Here is a 16,104-nt window from a genome sequence, read left to right on the forward strand (position 1 = left end):
TTTTAAATTTTGAATAAACTTACTCCTTTGTTTAATTCAAAAGTTACAATATGACAATTCAACTTAAAGTTTGAATTCATTGAGAAAGTTTAGAAACAACATTTTTAATACGAATTATTTTGTAATTTTTTATTTCACACCGCCTTGAAAATTTGAAATTTACAATTTACATGACAATGTTAAGCTCTGGAAATTGAAAATTAAAAACGTTTTATTACCTAAGTACACTACGGATCAAACAGTAGTTTTGCTATTTTCTAAAGTGTGTAGGGAATAGCACACAAAAGATACATTGACCAAAAAAAAAAAAAAATTCATAATAAAGAATAAAAAAAGGAAGAAAAAGGGAAGAAAAAAGAGAATAGCTTTGCTTGTAGAAAATAATATGCAGAAATACAAAAAAAGGTTGGTGTAAAAAAGTAAGAGGGACCGTCTCCTATTTTTAAGAAGTGCCGATATGTCTTTAGAATAAACTGATCGATAACCTACCTTCTATCTTACTCAATGACACAATCCAAAATATAACTAGACGAAAAGGCTTGGGTGATTGGAGTATGGTTTTATTTTACTCATTGGTTTTTAAAATGTAGTACACGTGAACTGTGTGATATTTTACTATGTGTACATGTACTAATTTATTACTCATTCAATAACACCATGGATTTGATTTCACCCCAAGCCTGATTTACTGGTTGTTTTTTACTGATGCTATTAAATGCAAAGTGGGCAGGGAGTCTCTGGCTTACATGAGTTAAAAGATTAATTAGACGAAATCGACAAATAGTCACCGCTTTATTTCTATGCGTTAAAAAGAGTGTTAATAAAGTGACAGTGATATATGCTCATTCGACATTAAAAACATATACTTTTTCTTTTGTCTTAAAAAAAGTCCAGGCTTTAAAAAAAAACTTCAGAAGTTGACAAACAAATAACAATTGGTCGCTTGAACGAACAGAGACAGTTTACGAGCCCTATATTCTGATAAAAGGTCACGGCAAAAAGAATTGCAAATCTGTCATTAAGTCAACTGTATCGAGATTGAGTAAAGGGACCACTGCCATAAACACATATCATAATAACCACCCCAATTACGAATGAATATTTTAAAGATTTATATTGTTGTATCATGTGACTGAATACCCCCTCCCCCGTCCTTTTACAACCCCCACCCCTTCCCCTCTTCCCCGTTCAACATCCGAGGAACGTTATTTGCAAAATAAAAAAAAATAGTTAAAAACAAAAAAAAAATTTGTGCGCACAAAATCCTTGTTTATTTTTTTATTAAATTATTTTGGTTTGCCATAAAATTCTGCTTCTGATGTGTTTGGCCCCTAGTACGCATCTAATGGTCGGAATATTACCTTTATATGATTGAGTTTCAGTTCGTAGCTATATATAACATATACCAAATAATTAAACTTTCTCAAAAACTGTTATAAAAAAAACTTTGTTGCATAGACTGGTACTTCTCTCTCTCTCTCTCTCTCTCTCTCTCTCTCTCTCTCTCTCTCTCTCTCTCTCTCTCTCTGCACTTTTAAACATGGGGGGGGGGGATATAGCGACATCTGTAAGCAAATTATTTATTAAATCTAATATAGCTCACAATTTTAGGGGAATAAGCTCTTAAATTGCCTACTTAAGATGTGAATTTTCTCCCCCTTGTTTAAAAATCATGCCTTGATCTTGTGATTTTATTGAATCCGGAACGGGCCATGAAGTTCACTATCGCAGCAACGCATCAGCGACGTTTGGGTCGATAGTGCGATGACGCGATAATGCAATTATAACGATAAAGCGGTGGTGCAATAGCGGGATGACGATGATGAGATGGCGCATTGCGATGGAACGACGAAGTGATAGTGATGACGCTATGGTACGAAATCGTTACTGCGATGGTACGATAGCGTTGTTGCAATGGTGCGATAGCGAAGACGCGATGCTGTATCGGGTCATTGTTAGGTTTTCTCACGCTACCGACATCATCTTATTGCACAACGCGCTATCGACGTTATTGCACATGCACACTTGAAAAAAGAAATGGCGTCGTGAAGTGAATAAATGAGCGATTATATATTAAAAAAAAAAATTATTGACTCTCTAATATTAATGAGGTATTACAAATTAACCATAGCCTTTTGGCCAGACATAAAAATACATTTAGAATATTTGAATGATAGATAACTACATAAAGACAACAAAAGAACAACAAAAACTTACATATCAAGGCATGGTTTTCAAACAGGGATGGCGATAATTTCACATGTTAATATGTTCAAGCGAAGAAAGACCTTTTTCCCGTTATTATTTTTTTTTTTTTTTGGGGGGGGGGACTGCTATTAAGCCATTTTTCCGAGGAGGGAAGGGGTTAGCTAGGGGAAAAGAAAGCACCATGTGCATATTTCACAATTCTCGCGAACTCTGTGTTGAGCGCCCAAACAGTTCTCTGGATCTGCCAGGTTTTGATTCACCCAGAAAATAAATTGTGTTTGAAAACACATACTTTTAGTTGGAGTCACAAACTTGACAGACTTGACAATGCTTGTGACGTGATAGATCCAAAACCTAGAAAACGATAAATGAAATGTTTATGTGCTAATCTATTGGAAACTTTTTTTTCGTGCGTAAAGTTGTTCATCTCTTGTAGTAAATGTGTAGTGCGGATCCAAAATCTAAAAAACGATTGATTCTAGGTAGAGCATTATGCTCATAACGTTTAAAAATAAGCATCCGAATTCAGACAGATTCAATATTGTTTAACTTCAAGGCAACTGATTGACTTAGATTGAAACATTAAAAAAATGACACCCTTCCAAGCAGTAAGAACTGTGAATATATATCGATAAACAAAATATTTACCCGAAAATGGTGTTTGTTTATATGGCCTTAAAAATTTACCTAGGCCAATGCAGCGTTTACTATAATTATGCAAATTATTACATGCACCAAAGTATCCTATTGGAAATCTCTGACGATAGATTTTCAAAAACACGCCAAGACCGATTACGGCGTATGAGCCCAAATAAAAGTCACCCTGCGTTTTCAATGGACTTATTTTTGTAAGATTAAAGGGACATGGTCGCGATTTTGGTCAAATTCTATTTTTCTGTTTTAATTATTTACAATGCTTTAGGAATGCATTTCAAATGATCAAATTAAATTTGAGAGTCAGTCTTGAAAGTTTTTAGCAAGATACAGGGCTCACAAATCTGTGTCAAGTAAACAAGACTCGTGTCTTGTTTTTGTTTACATAGGTTCAATATACCAAAAAAATATTTTTCAAGGTGATTTTTTTATCTTCTTATTCATTTTAGGCATAGATAAACAGTTCCTAACGTTTAACATATTCATTTTAGGTCTAAAATTGTAATTTTCACTTCAACATTCAAAATGTAAACACAAGCTTTTTTTACATGGCAAGTTTTGTAAGCTTTGCAACTCGCCTATAACTCAACAAATGACACTCAAATTTTGGCTGCCTATTAAGAATGCCTAACTGAAGCATTTTAAACATTAAAATCGGAAAAATAATTTTTGACCAAATTCGTGACCATGCCCCTTTAAATGAAACGTTCAAACTAACATAATCTTGCTGACTCCCTCAATGATATACTTTGATTGTATAATGTAGTACAGAATTCAATTGGACAGAAAATGCCAGTCACCTATATTTTTGTGGTGGCAAAATTCACGTGGACGGATGGAGAGATAAGTATAAATATGTTGAGCAATTATGGAGATTTGGGACCTTAAGATATCTAAGGATAACGTTTTGGAAATTAAAAGGAGTAATGGCAGAGCTTGAGCATTGGGATTCTTTTCTAAAGTGATTTAAACTCTTATTTTTCATACACAAAGTTAAAATCATTGATAAAAAAAAAATGATTTTTGTGATATAACCAAAATTAAAATGATAAAATATTTTTATATGTGCCTACATCGTGTGTTCACATTGGGTTTTTTCAAACCTTTGAAATGAAAAATCCCGAGTTTTCCAAAGAGGTAGATTATATTTTATTTACTAGTATTCCCCGAGTAACACGACGATTTGTTCACCCTGTCATAATGAGGTATCATAACGATGATTTATGGATATTGACATAATGACATTGTCTTTAATATGCATACAACTAATCAACAGATTTAACGCCACGTGAATGATGAAAACACCGATTTCAAACTCAGACAATTATCAGATTTGGAGGATAAAAGCAACTCTGAAGTTGTCATTTACAAAAACACGAGAAGCGTAATTATAAACAAGTCAACATTTTTTTTTATCTAAATTAAGTGTAATTAACATTAATAATTCTTTTAGATGTAAAGAAGTCATTCAGAAGATGAAAAGAATAGAACATTTTTGTCGCATTGATTATTTGTATAACTGTCCGTAATATGTAGGTGTTTTCCTTATTTTATAAACATTTTAACTATTTAAAGCAAACCTACATGTAACAATTGGTAAAGAAAATGTTGCAAACAACATCCTGTTTTCTCGTTGCTTTGTTGTTTGCGGTCAATGGTCAGCAACAGAGACAAGTTTTGTATTCTAGACTGATGGACGAGGTGACTGACTACTCCTTAGCTGTGGTCTACGGGAAAGGGGTGCGTTTTTCCAAGTGTGCAGAAATTTGCTGTGAGGACGACTTTTGCGCTGAGTTTCTTTACAGTGAAACAAATGGACAATGTACTGGACTTCATTATGCTAAGAAGGGAAGCTACTCGTATCAGGATATCGTCCCGGCAACTCCCAAAATGCTTCGTTTTAAAAGAGGTATATTGTAACTTAATAATGTGTCGAAGATGCATTTCAAAATTTAATGCATGTAATAAGTATAATTTGTGAAGGTTAAAATGTAGTGTGTGTTTATATTCTAGCTTTAACGGAAACTAGGCATTGTTCATGAATTAAGATAGATCGCGGATTTACTGCTTGTGAGAAAACCTACTCTGAAAATTTGTCCGCGTGAGCTATAGATTTCAGAGTTTTATTTCTAAAAATTGGACGGGATTTGATTACTAAACCATATGGTTGTTGTGATAAAGAAAGCTTATCAATAAGCAACCTAGAGAATCAGAAAAAATATCACTTTTGCCCTTTTTTCAATTCGTTTAAATATTTGAACGGTAAGCAGAATTTATCGACCGACATCTATGAATTAAGAAAGAATAAGATTTTTAAAATTTAATTTGTAAAATTTTAAGTTTTGCATAACCTTTTTTTTTCTTTTATAAATTTATCGATAAGTTTTAGAAACCGTAACCGTTTAATTGTGCATACAATAAAATAATTACATGGATATCAAGTTATATTCATATGAATACATATATAAATATTCTGGGTTCATCTTTATTCATTTTTATTTCCATGTTAAAGTGTTCCTAAACTATGAATAAGTCAAAGATATTCGATGTATTGAATAAAAAGAAATGTTTTCTTGACCAATAATCGATGAATACGAACTACTATCATTCAGAAAACTTTAATTATTATTTACAACCTTAAACCACATCACTAACTTGTTTAGCAGCATAATTACCTTTCAAAGAATCTAAATCAATTATCTCTGCTTCGAGTTCATAAACTTAAAATGAATGATGGTGTTTCTAATCGTTTTTTGTGTCATAATTTAGTTCTGTTATGTACTTCGGTAAATCCATACACTGGGTGGAAGCAATATTTGTTATTTATGTGACAATAATGCTCTCAATACGATATGTTATTAGATATTGCACTGATATGAACATTTACTTTCGTCGATCAAGTCAACAACAAAATCCACAACAATTTTATTTAATTAATATAGACGATACTAAAGCAACATATATATATATATATATATATATATATATATATATATATATATATATATATATATATATATATATATATATATATATATATATATATATATCGGTATACTTATTAAAATTTAATCATAAAAAGTTCCACAATTATTACCATTTATACCCTCATTCATTAGACAATTTCAAAATGTACATAAAAGCAATTTTTATCGTATGAATTTTTCAAAATACTTTAATACGTTAGAGTTTATTTTATTTCTTTTTTTAATTATGATGTTGTCTAGTTTACAGTTAAATGATTACAATATCTCGCAATCGAAATTCAACATGCGCATTAAGTCGTTGATTTTTCGGGCATAAAGAATTGAAATCAGGAGAGCGGGTTGTGGTGCAATCTGAAAAAAAAAACAAAGTACAAAGTATAGTTTATACTATTATGTATTACAGAATTCAATTGGATAGAATATGCCGGTCAACTATATTTCTATGGTGGAAAAGACGCAAAAGTCGGGTGGAAGGACGCAAAGGTGGTGTATAAATATTTTAAGCAATTAGGAAGGCTATTTGTAACGTTAAGAATTCAAATGCAGAGGTTAAGGTTTGGAAAATTAAAATTACTATCTGCAGATCTTTTGCATTAGGTTTCTTTTCATATCCATGTCAGTCAATTGCCTTTCAGTTGGTACTAATAGTTGGTAGAAATAATATTTTTTCATGCAGTTCTTATATTTCCTACATACAGAGATTTATAACTCAGTTGTGATGTAGATTATGATATATCTGTCTCCCTTAGGTGAACATCTTTTTAACTATTTTCACGAGTTGCAGCATGGCCTATTTCATATTTCATATAAATTACGACATTTTCAATGAAATTTACTTGTTATAAAATGATTCATATTTTGATCTATAAGGATGAGTTTTGACTTGATGATTAGAAATTTAAAAGTTTATAAAGATATTTTTGATAATTAGAACTTTAAATGCTTATAAACATATTTTGTTTTTGAATAAAAAAGGAGTGTCCCCAACAATAAACTTCATTTACAATTTATTCAACTATCAAAATGTAAAATGCAAATTCACAGGATGAATGACCATCTTTAAGTCCTCCTTAAAGATAGCTTAAAGGTGTTTAAAGGTAGCTTAAAGACGATCTTTAAGCCACCTTTAAGCTACCTTTAAGCTATATGTATTGCTTAAAGGTGGCTTAAAGAAAGCGTAAAGATGGCTTAAAGGCAGCTTAAAGACTATCTTTAAGCCACCTTTAAGCCACCTTTAAGGACAACTTATAGGTCCTTAATCTCCAAACTTCTTTAAGCCACCTTTAAGCCACCTTTAAGCTACCTTTAAGCCACCTTTAAGCCATTAAAAAAAATTTAATTCAATATTGTGCTTAATTTCCAACAAAATGTATTAACTTTATGAAAGAAAAGGTATTAAAACGGTTTTTGTTCTAGAAAGAAAAATGAAAAAAAAACACCAAAAAAAAAAAAACGAATTGAACCCGGGACCCTTAGATTACTAGCATAACACACATCTTCTGCGCCACGGCAACTTTCATATATATAAGCGTTTTTATATCCTATATATCAGTGGATATTGAATCACTGTATTGAATGTGTTTACTTGAAAAGATTTTGACAAACCATTCAGTTTGTAACAATCAATTATATCTAATTTATAAATTACATGCATGCATGTATTTAGAGTGAAATACGGAACTTGGTCTTCAGTGAACAAAAATATATTATACCTAAATGGAAACCGTTAGGTTCACTATAGTAGGCTTTCTTAGTTAATAAATTTAAACCGAGTAGATATACGTAATTCATCTAATTTATAGCTATAAAAATGTAAGAAAGAAAATGAAATCATTTCTTTTATTAAATGCATTGATACTATTAGGGTATTTGTTCAATTTCCAGCAATTTCCCGGTTTTCATGATTGCGGCGCCGTTCCAATATGTTTAAATATTTACATGTAATTGTATGTACTTGATTTTTAAACTATCAATTCTATAACAAACAAAATTACCAATTACCGGTGACGTATTTACTGCATGTGGCAATTGCAAATGACTTGTACATACAATTGTATGATGTGCCAGGCCGGGTATATTTGACATATTTACCCTTATACATATATTTAAATAATCAACCCCTATTTATGATCACCGGTACATTAATTAATTAGCCTCAAGATTTTACTCTTACATACATGTATCGTTAATTTGTAGACGTAACATATTTGAAACCCAGAGCTAGGAAATAATACTTTGAAAATGAATTACAAATGTAAATTAACTTTTATTCACTAGACTTATCGTATACTCGTACATACTAAGATTCAACGCCTTTAGAAACCCTGACGTGCACCTGGGCACACGACACACCTGTTGTGTATATCTTGTATATTCTGTGTTAGTTCGGTGTCTTCCCACTTAGCCAACATTTTGAAAAAATACAAGTAAAATACAGGTAAATTTGTGTTGGCTAAGTGGGAATGGGGTGCAGGTGGAGAACAAAAGAATTTAATTACTGGTGAGCTATAGTCTGTTTTCAGATAAAACTCGTAGAAATAAAATATGAATTGAGCTTCTGTCCTAGAACATTATATAATTAATTCAGATGAAAATATAATTTTAAAAAATTAACTGTTATATATTCCCTTATAATTTATGCCCTTGATTAAGGTACAAATAATATGGTTTGTCTATTTTCATCATTTATTGAGATAATTATAAAGGCTGCCTTTTAAACTTGGCATTGAAAAATATTGTAATTATAAGAGTCACGTTTGAAATTTTATCTATAAATCATATGGGTCATACTTCAATTCTTCTTTTTTTCAATTTTCTTTGGTTCTGATTTGAACATATTTTATTGCATCATTTATTGCAATGGGATTGGGCACAAGTTATAAAAACTTCATTCGTCCTCTTAATTTCTTTGGTTTCTATGATTATATTGAATATTTCCAATCTAGATAATAAAACGCTTGAGTAAATTTAGCCCTTAATTATATTCCTACTTCACATTCTATAAGATTCATTGAATGATAATGAATACATCATTAGTTAAGAAGATAAAATCAAGTTGACCTGCACCTGAATATCGGGCATTTTTACTTTTTATATCTTTCAACTAACAGTCCATAAAACAATTATAAGAAGTCATAATTTTCATGCTTTTGATTCTGTAAATTAATCATAATTAATAATGCTTATCAATTTCAATTTGTTTATTCTCTCAAACCATTAAAATACACATGTACATGAGGTACAAAACTGTGTTATTTGCGTTAAATTGTAATGTCAAAAGTTTAATTAAATATAATATTATATTAGAACATACATGTAGTAATACATGTTTCCAGTCTATTCTTTAAAAACTGCTGATCTATCTTATTTATGCATATATACATCCAATTTATAAACGGTTTGTTAATTTACATACATGTTTTAATCATGCAAGTACTGCCATTAGTTAATACTTATAAAATGTGTTATGTAATAATCTCGCAGAAAATTGCTGATTTATTTTTGAAAAAAAATATGCTTTGGTTATTTTTATTTAATTATTTATTTTAATTGTCATATGCATGTTATAGCTAAAATTAAATGCTATTTTTTATTTGATTTTTTTCAATAAACTATTCTCAGGTAATTGATAACAAATACACTTACATGACATGTGAAAACAGACTATAGCCTCCTGATCACTCAGGTGTGAAAATCAAAATGTTGGCCAAGTGGGAATTGAGAATTTCAGAATGTTGGCTAAGTGGGAATAAACCGTTAGTTCCAGGGGTTTTCTTAAGTTGGACAAACAATAGACTTTAATTAGATATACACAAACATGCACCTGGGCACACGACACAACTGTTGTGTATATCTTGTATATTCTGTGTTAGTTCCAGGGGTTTTCTTAAGTTGGACAAACAATAGACTCTAATTAGACATACACAAACGAACAAAACTATATCTAGACAAACAAAGCAGTAATATCCTGCCCGATATAACAAAGGCAGTTGAGAGTCTTTTCATCTTTAACATGTATCTAGCAGATCTAGGGTTAGAAATAATGAAAATTGAAAAAAAAAATACAAACCTTAATCGATTAACAAATTAAATCATGCATTTTTGGTTCATTATCTTTATTTTGTTTAATAATCAGATGAACTGAGAGAGAGAGAGAAAGAGAGAGAGAGAGAGAGAGAGATTTTTCACCGATTAATTTATAATAGGAAACAAACATACTTTAATTAGTTTTATGCACATATTAAGATACAGAGACTGCGCTCATCCCTACACTAATTTTGAAACCCCCCAAAAATTATAAAGAATTTTATAACGGCAATCTGTGTCCATCGGAGCGGTGCTGATGATAGCGATCTGTGTTTAATGGAGCGACGATTAAAACCGCCTGGAACCCCCCCCCCCCCCCCCCCTTCCTTGAAAATTATATGATCACTCGGATGACCCCCTCCCATCTCTATAAAAGACCTTTGCATTTAATAAATGTTTTTATCGTTCAGCTTGATCAATTTTGACTTAAAGGCCACTTAAAGACAGTGTAAAGGCAGTGTAAAGAGAGCGTAAATGCCACTTAAAGATGCTTAAAGGTGGCTTAAAGGTAGCTTAAAGAAGTTTGGACATTAAGGACCTATAAGCATTTGCTTAAAGGTGACTTAAAGGCGGCTTAAAGGTTGTATAGCCTTTAAGCTCCTTTAAGCCACCTTTAAGGACTTGCTTAAAGATGGTTTTTCGCCCTGTGATTATATATACATGTAACTTATTTTCTTTATCAAAAATAGCTGGTATGCCAGAAAATGGGTGCACACTTGGTGGAAATTGAAAATACAGATGAATCTTTTTGGCTAGCGGCTGAATTCCTGATGACAGGTTTAATAACTTTAAACACAAAGTGCAGGAACATTTCAACAGTTGTAAAAATATCTTTGATATTGAAAACATTCTTCAGACTTTGAAAGCAATATATTAAATAAAATGTCTATTGGATATCACTTTTGTTTAAGAATAAAGTGTCTAGGTGGTCTACAATGTACCAATCAGGCGAACATTATTTTTTGACAATTTTTTTTCCTTTTAAACTTAGTATTGACATAATAAATAATATTAAAGCTTTGCGTTTAATGTTTCCCTTCAATTCTTAAATAATGCTTTTCTTCCTCACAAAATCAGTGTAGTCTATAAATAGCCATGACCTTTCACCCCTCGCATAACACTGGTGGTGAATTCTGTAAAGTAAACCCATCCTCTATTTTCAGACAACTTGAATTGTGAGAATGACTATCGTTGCTCTGCTTGGACGGGATTGAACGACATTGACACAGAGGGTAAATACGTATGGGACTATTCAAACGCGAGCGCTCTCTTCACGAACTGGTATCCACGTGAACCCAGCCTCCATAAAGATACCACCGATGCTTTGACACGTGATTGTATCGACATGCTCCAAACCGGGGAATGGAACGATAGACCGTGTTCTTATCTCACTTCATTCATCTGTGAAAAAAACATGTTAGACCCATAATGCATTCAATTCATGCTCACTTTTTCTTTAGATTTTATTTCACTGTCGACATGCCTTGAACTTTTATGCAAGTTTTTCAGAAGGTGATTGCTTATCATTTGTTGTACAATGTTGTTTGGCTCTGTATGCATGCCATAGAGCCTCCTACATGTATGTGGCGATACCAGTGACCAATATTTCCATACTTCCAATCAATTAAAACTTGGCTGGTTCGACATGCTCAGAACAAGGAACTTCATGCGAATGGTTGACGTAAAATAAAAAAAGTAACAAAACAATTCAGTTTAAAAGTGTATTGTTTTTTATATGAAACATTAAATGCTGTTTGAAATATTTTCCATGAATTGATTAAATATGCTTGACAACAAGATGTTTCTTTTGTAATCTTTAAGAAACACTTTTTTGCGTACAATTGTTGACCTCTTGAAGTAAACTTGTTGTGCGACCCACAGCTATAAGTTTTATACCTGTAGAAAAGATTGAGGTTTACTGTAAATTCCTTATATTATGCGAGTACTTAATTCGGTTTGAATCAAATCGTGGGAATATAAAATCGCAAACATGGATTTTTTTTCTCGTTTTCTTATGGTTCTAAACTCTCAGAAAATAATGGCGAGATTTTAAATTCCGCGGAGGGTGCTTCTCGCGATTTTACGCGGATAATAATTCCCCGGGTTTAATTAGGAATCTACAGTAACAAAAGACGTGGTATAACATATGCTAAAAAGACAATGATGATTTACGGTGTTAAATGATTTTATTCAGCGCAATCCTGAGGGAAAGAACACAGACAACTCGTTTGATGAATACTATATTCTATCGAAAACTATGAAATATTCTTACTTTATCTAACTGCAGGTCTGTAGCTCCTGGTCTACAAAAACCCCGGATGGACGACCTTGGACTTGCGGGCAAGTAAAGAGACGATATCGGGAGTAAATTTCATAAAAAACTTTAATGGTACTTGTTTTCAGCATTGAAAAACAGCTTTTACCTGTATACTCAACCAAAATAGACAAAACCATGACACAAACCTTGTTGACATACAAGTAACAAACAATCGTGAGCTCTGTGTCTGTTTTACAGGTACGACTCGGTATCAACATTTGTTTGGTCATAAATAAAATCACCATTGAAGCATTTCTACAGTCAGTGCATATTTCCCCTTATTTTCTCTTTTAAGGTAAAAAAAAAAACTAGTAAATGAAAGATGCCTACAGGTTAAGATATAAAGTTCAGGCTATAAATTCTTTCAATAATGTCTAAAAGCAATGACTGTGTTTGATAGGGTGTACCGAGGCTTAGGTCATTTGTGAATCTTGTCCCTTCGGTCGAATTTCACTATCCTCACTCTTAATAATAGATGATTTTATTAAACTCAGACAAATAGCATACGTAAATAATGCCGTAAAGGAGAAAATACTCAATTTTTTCATTCAAATAAACATCAATATCAATGAAAGCATTGCATGCTTAGCCATGCAGACATATTATAATCATATCCCACTAACGGGCGGTATTCAATATTTGTCTGCACGGCCTGCTGTGTTTTATAACAGAGGATATAAAAAAAACAAAAAAAAAAAAAAAACAAAACATGAAAAACATAACGGACCATTATCTTTGCTTTATTTGCCAAAGATGATTATTTAAGAAATAAAGTACGAGTTTTCGTGAATGTTGCAGAATAACCTCCGAGGTCGAGAAATGTTGTTTTGAAATATAAAAACAACATTTCTCGACCGAGGAGGTTATCCTGCAACATTCACGAAAACAAGAACTTTATTTCTATTCTACTAACAGCCCAGTATTCTACGGATCGTTTCTCCTATAGAGAGACGATCTTGGTCATTTTGACGGCTGTTCCGTGTAACCCCAACGGTTTTGTTAGTAATGTTTATATGTGTATCGATCAAAGGAATCACATGCAGACGACATACTTTTTCTTAGTATTTAAATACCCTTCACTTATTTATAAAATATCTTTGAGTCACATTCCTAATATTTTATGGGCAATTTAATACGATTATTACTACTACACGTTATATAATTTTATGTAAAAACACGCAGTGAAAATGTGCTAGGGAGGTCCTTGGAACAGCCGCATTGATCTCTTTAAAATAAAGATTTTGAGGCAATACACATTGTTTTGACTGGAACTAACACGTGAAATTGACATGGTTTTAAAACTTTTTACGGTTTGAAGTTGTACTTCCATGATCAGTGCGAGACAAATAGGTATTTCTGATCTGATAATTTACTGAAGACGTTCGCGGTATATTGGAGAATAATATCCGCGGCATCTCTTTGATCTCGGAAATAACTGTAGTAGAATATGATTTTAATAATTGCTTTAAATGTAAAGAAACAAGTATATCTATAACAAATTACAATTTTTAAAATCGTTCAATCCATTTCAATCTTTGAACGGTAAGAAGAATTAAGCGATCGATGTTGTCAAATTCCTTAATTAAACATTACTAGTAGCTATTAGAAAAATAAATGCAATTTTAATTTGGATATAAATTCTTTTCCTGTTCTTATCAATAAGATGTAGAAACCGTACCCTGCATGTTTTATTCCTAGCTTCTTACCCCTAGTAAGGCCCAGAGTATTACATTCAATTTCAGGTATTTCATTCACCCAATTACGTAACATTGGACGGGTATAATTGCTGAGAAGCATTTTGAACAGCAAAAAAAAAGGAGATAAAAGATGACTACCATTGCATTTGAAGAGAATATGCAATGAAAAACAAAACAAAATAGACTCAAATAAAGGCACACATATTTCAAAAACCATTGATCACAGTGATTGTAGAACGTTTTCCTGTTTCGAACTGCTATAACATCGTACATGCGCATTGAATTTTAACACACAATAGGAGGTTGTGAAGTGACAGCATGAACTTTGGAAAACGGAGTGGTTTTTTTTTAGAAAGGTAAGACAGTAATGTTACGCAGTTACTGTTTTGGATTAACTATTACTAACTTACTGTGTTTGATTTAGTGAGGCTGGGATCTACAATAAGATGCAAGCGTTGTGCACTATGTATTAACGACACACGTGTTCAATGCGCTCGCTATGTAAGACAGCACTACCTCTGCAAGATACTGCGAAAACATTGGAAATTATTTCAAAGAATAAACCATCTTTCATGTTTTTTTAATCGTCGTTTCCCATGTTGTTTTTACGAACTTATTTCTTCATTGTGTGGTTATATTGCTTCAAAGTCATTGCAATATGAATGCCCCGATCGGAAAACAACCGACCGTAACTTTCTTGGTCTGTATTATATAGATGCACTAATTGTACTTATTTCACATTACCCTCAGCAGGTTGCAAAATACTGACATTATTCTTTTACACGTAGGCAATCTATGTTGTTAAAATAAACATTACTGTATTAAAACTGTTAAATCAAAACCTGGGATGCAAAATTCTATCTTTATTACCGTCTTCCTTAAAAAGTGAGAAAACGAAAAAGCAATACAAATTACTATGAATGAAATTCATCCTTTGATTTTCAGGTCCAACTAGGTGAAAGTAATATTCTATAATATGTATTGAAATTATTGGTTTTCTTTTAGTATTGTTTATTCACGAAAATTGATACGGTATGGCTAATATCGGTAAAGTTATTTGGACCTTAAATAGGTACAACTAATATCAGTAATACAGGATGCTGAATACAGTGATATAACTTTAATTTTATCAAAATAATACGAGTCTACGACCCTTCCAGAGATCTCTTTTACCCTACAATAGTCGACCTCAACTTACAAGTTCGGGTACGCATTTCTGAAGTTTAGACACCCAGGCTTAAAAGACACACAATGACATAATAATGTTCCACTCGCCATGCTATATAGAGGAAGGTGACATTAATGTAAAAAGAATTAAACTGTCTTTGATAACTAATTGCTGTTTAGGGTTTGCTCTTAAGACGGTAAGTTTTTTTTAATAGCTAAACTCGTAATTATACGATGTATATGCATATTTCTAATCATATCTGTGTTTACCTCTTAACGCTGTGTATTATCATTTATTGTTCATTTATAATGTGTTAAAAGTGGCATTTACATGTAACCCCCACGGGTCGAGTTTTGAAACGATGCTCATTACTGTTGACATTACAATTGAAAATGTATACACATGTTACTATAGATACTTAGTAACTTACTATTACTTACTTATATACCCGAGTAACAGTTGATGACCGATCAAAACTGGTATGCCGACCAAATGTTTTTATAAATTCAACAGCTTTAATATGATAGGTTCATGATTAGGATTCTTTTCATATCCATGCCAGTCACTTTTCAGGAATTAATTTTCGTAATATGCAATGAATATATTCTTTATATTTTCTTATATTTTCTACATACATTGATTTATAATTCTCTTGTCGTTCTAAAATTCGAATCATTGATCATTAAATTCGGTTTTTGTGACATGACGAAAATAAAAAAAATGATAACATACTTTTGACTTAATCATATGCCTACATCATATGCTAATATTGGCTTGTTTGAATACATTTCAAATACATTTGAAATGAAAAATCCCTAATTATCCTAAGAATAGGAATATAATATTTATTTCCCGGGAAATACGACGCTTTGTTCGCCCTAATGAACAGAGTACTGAAGTGTTATCATGATGATTTATGGATATTGACATAATGACAAAGTTTTTTTTTTTACGCACATAACTCCCCAACAGATTTAATTGATAATT

At 31.9% G+C, this 16,104-nt stretch overlaps 1 protein-coding gene across 1 annotated transcript; it reads left to right on the forward strand.

Annotated features, from left to right (window-relative positions):
* The first annotated feature begins 4,066 nt into the window (after positions 1 to 4,066).
* LOC128172625 (collectin-12-like) lies at positions 4,067 to 11,732 on the forward strand. Its single transcript, XM_052838398.1, has 4 exons — positions 4,067 to 4,771; positions 6,253 to 6,332; positions 10,625 to 10,712; positions 11,099 to 11,732. Exons 1-4 carry the CDS (start codon positions 4,468 to 4,470, stop codon positions 11,362 to 11,364), a joined length of 738 nt encoding a protein of 245 aa, XP_052694358.1. The 5' UTR covers positions 4,067 to 4,467; the 3' UTR covers positions 11,365 to 11,732.
* The last annotated feature ends 4,372 nt before the right edge of the window (positions 11,733 to 16,104 follow it).

This window comes from Crassostrea angulata, chromosome 2, assembly GCF_025612915.1.
Source record: "Crassostrea angulata isolate pt1a10 chromosome 2, ASM2561291v2, whole genome shotgun sequence".
Lineage (NCBI taxonomy): Eukaryota > Metazoa > Mollusca > Bivalvia > Ostreida > Ostreidae > Magallana > Magallana angulata.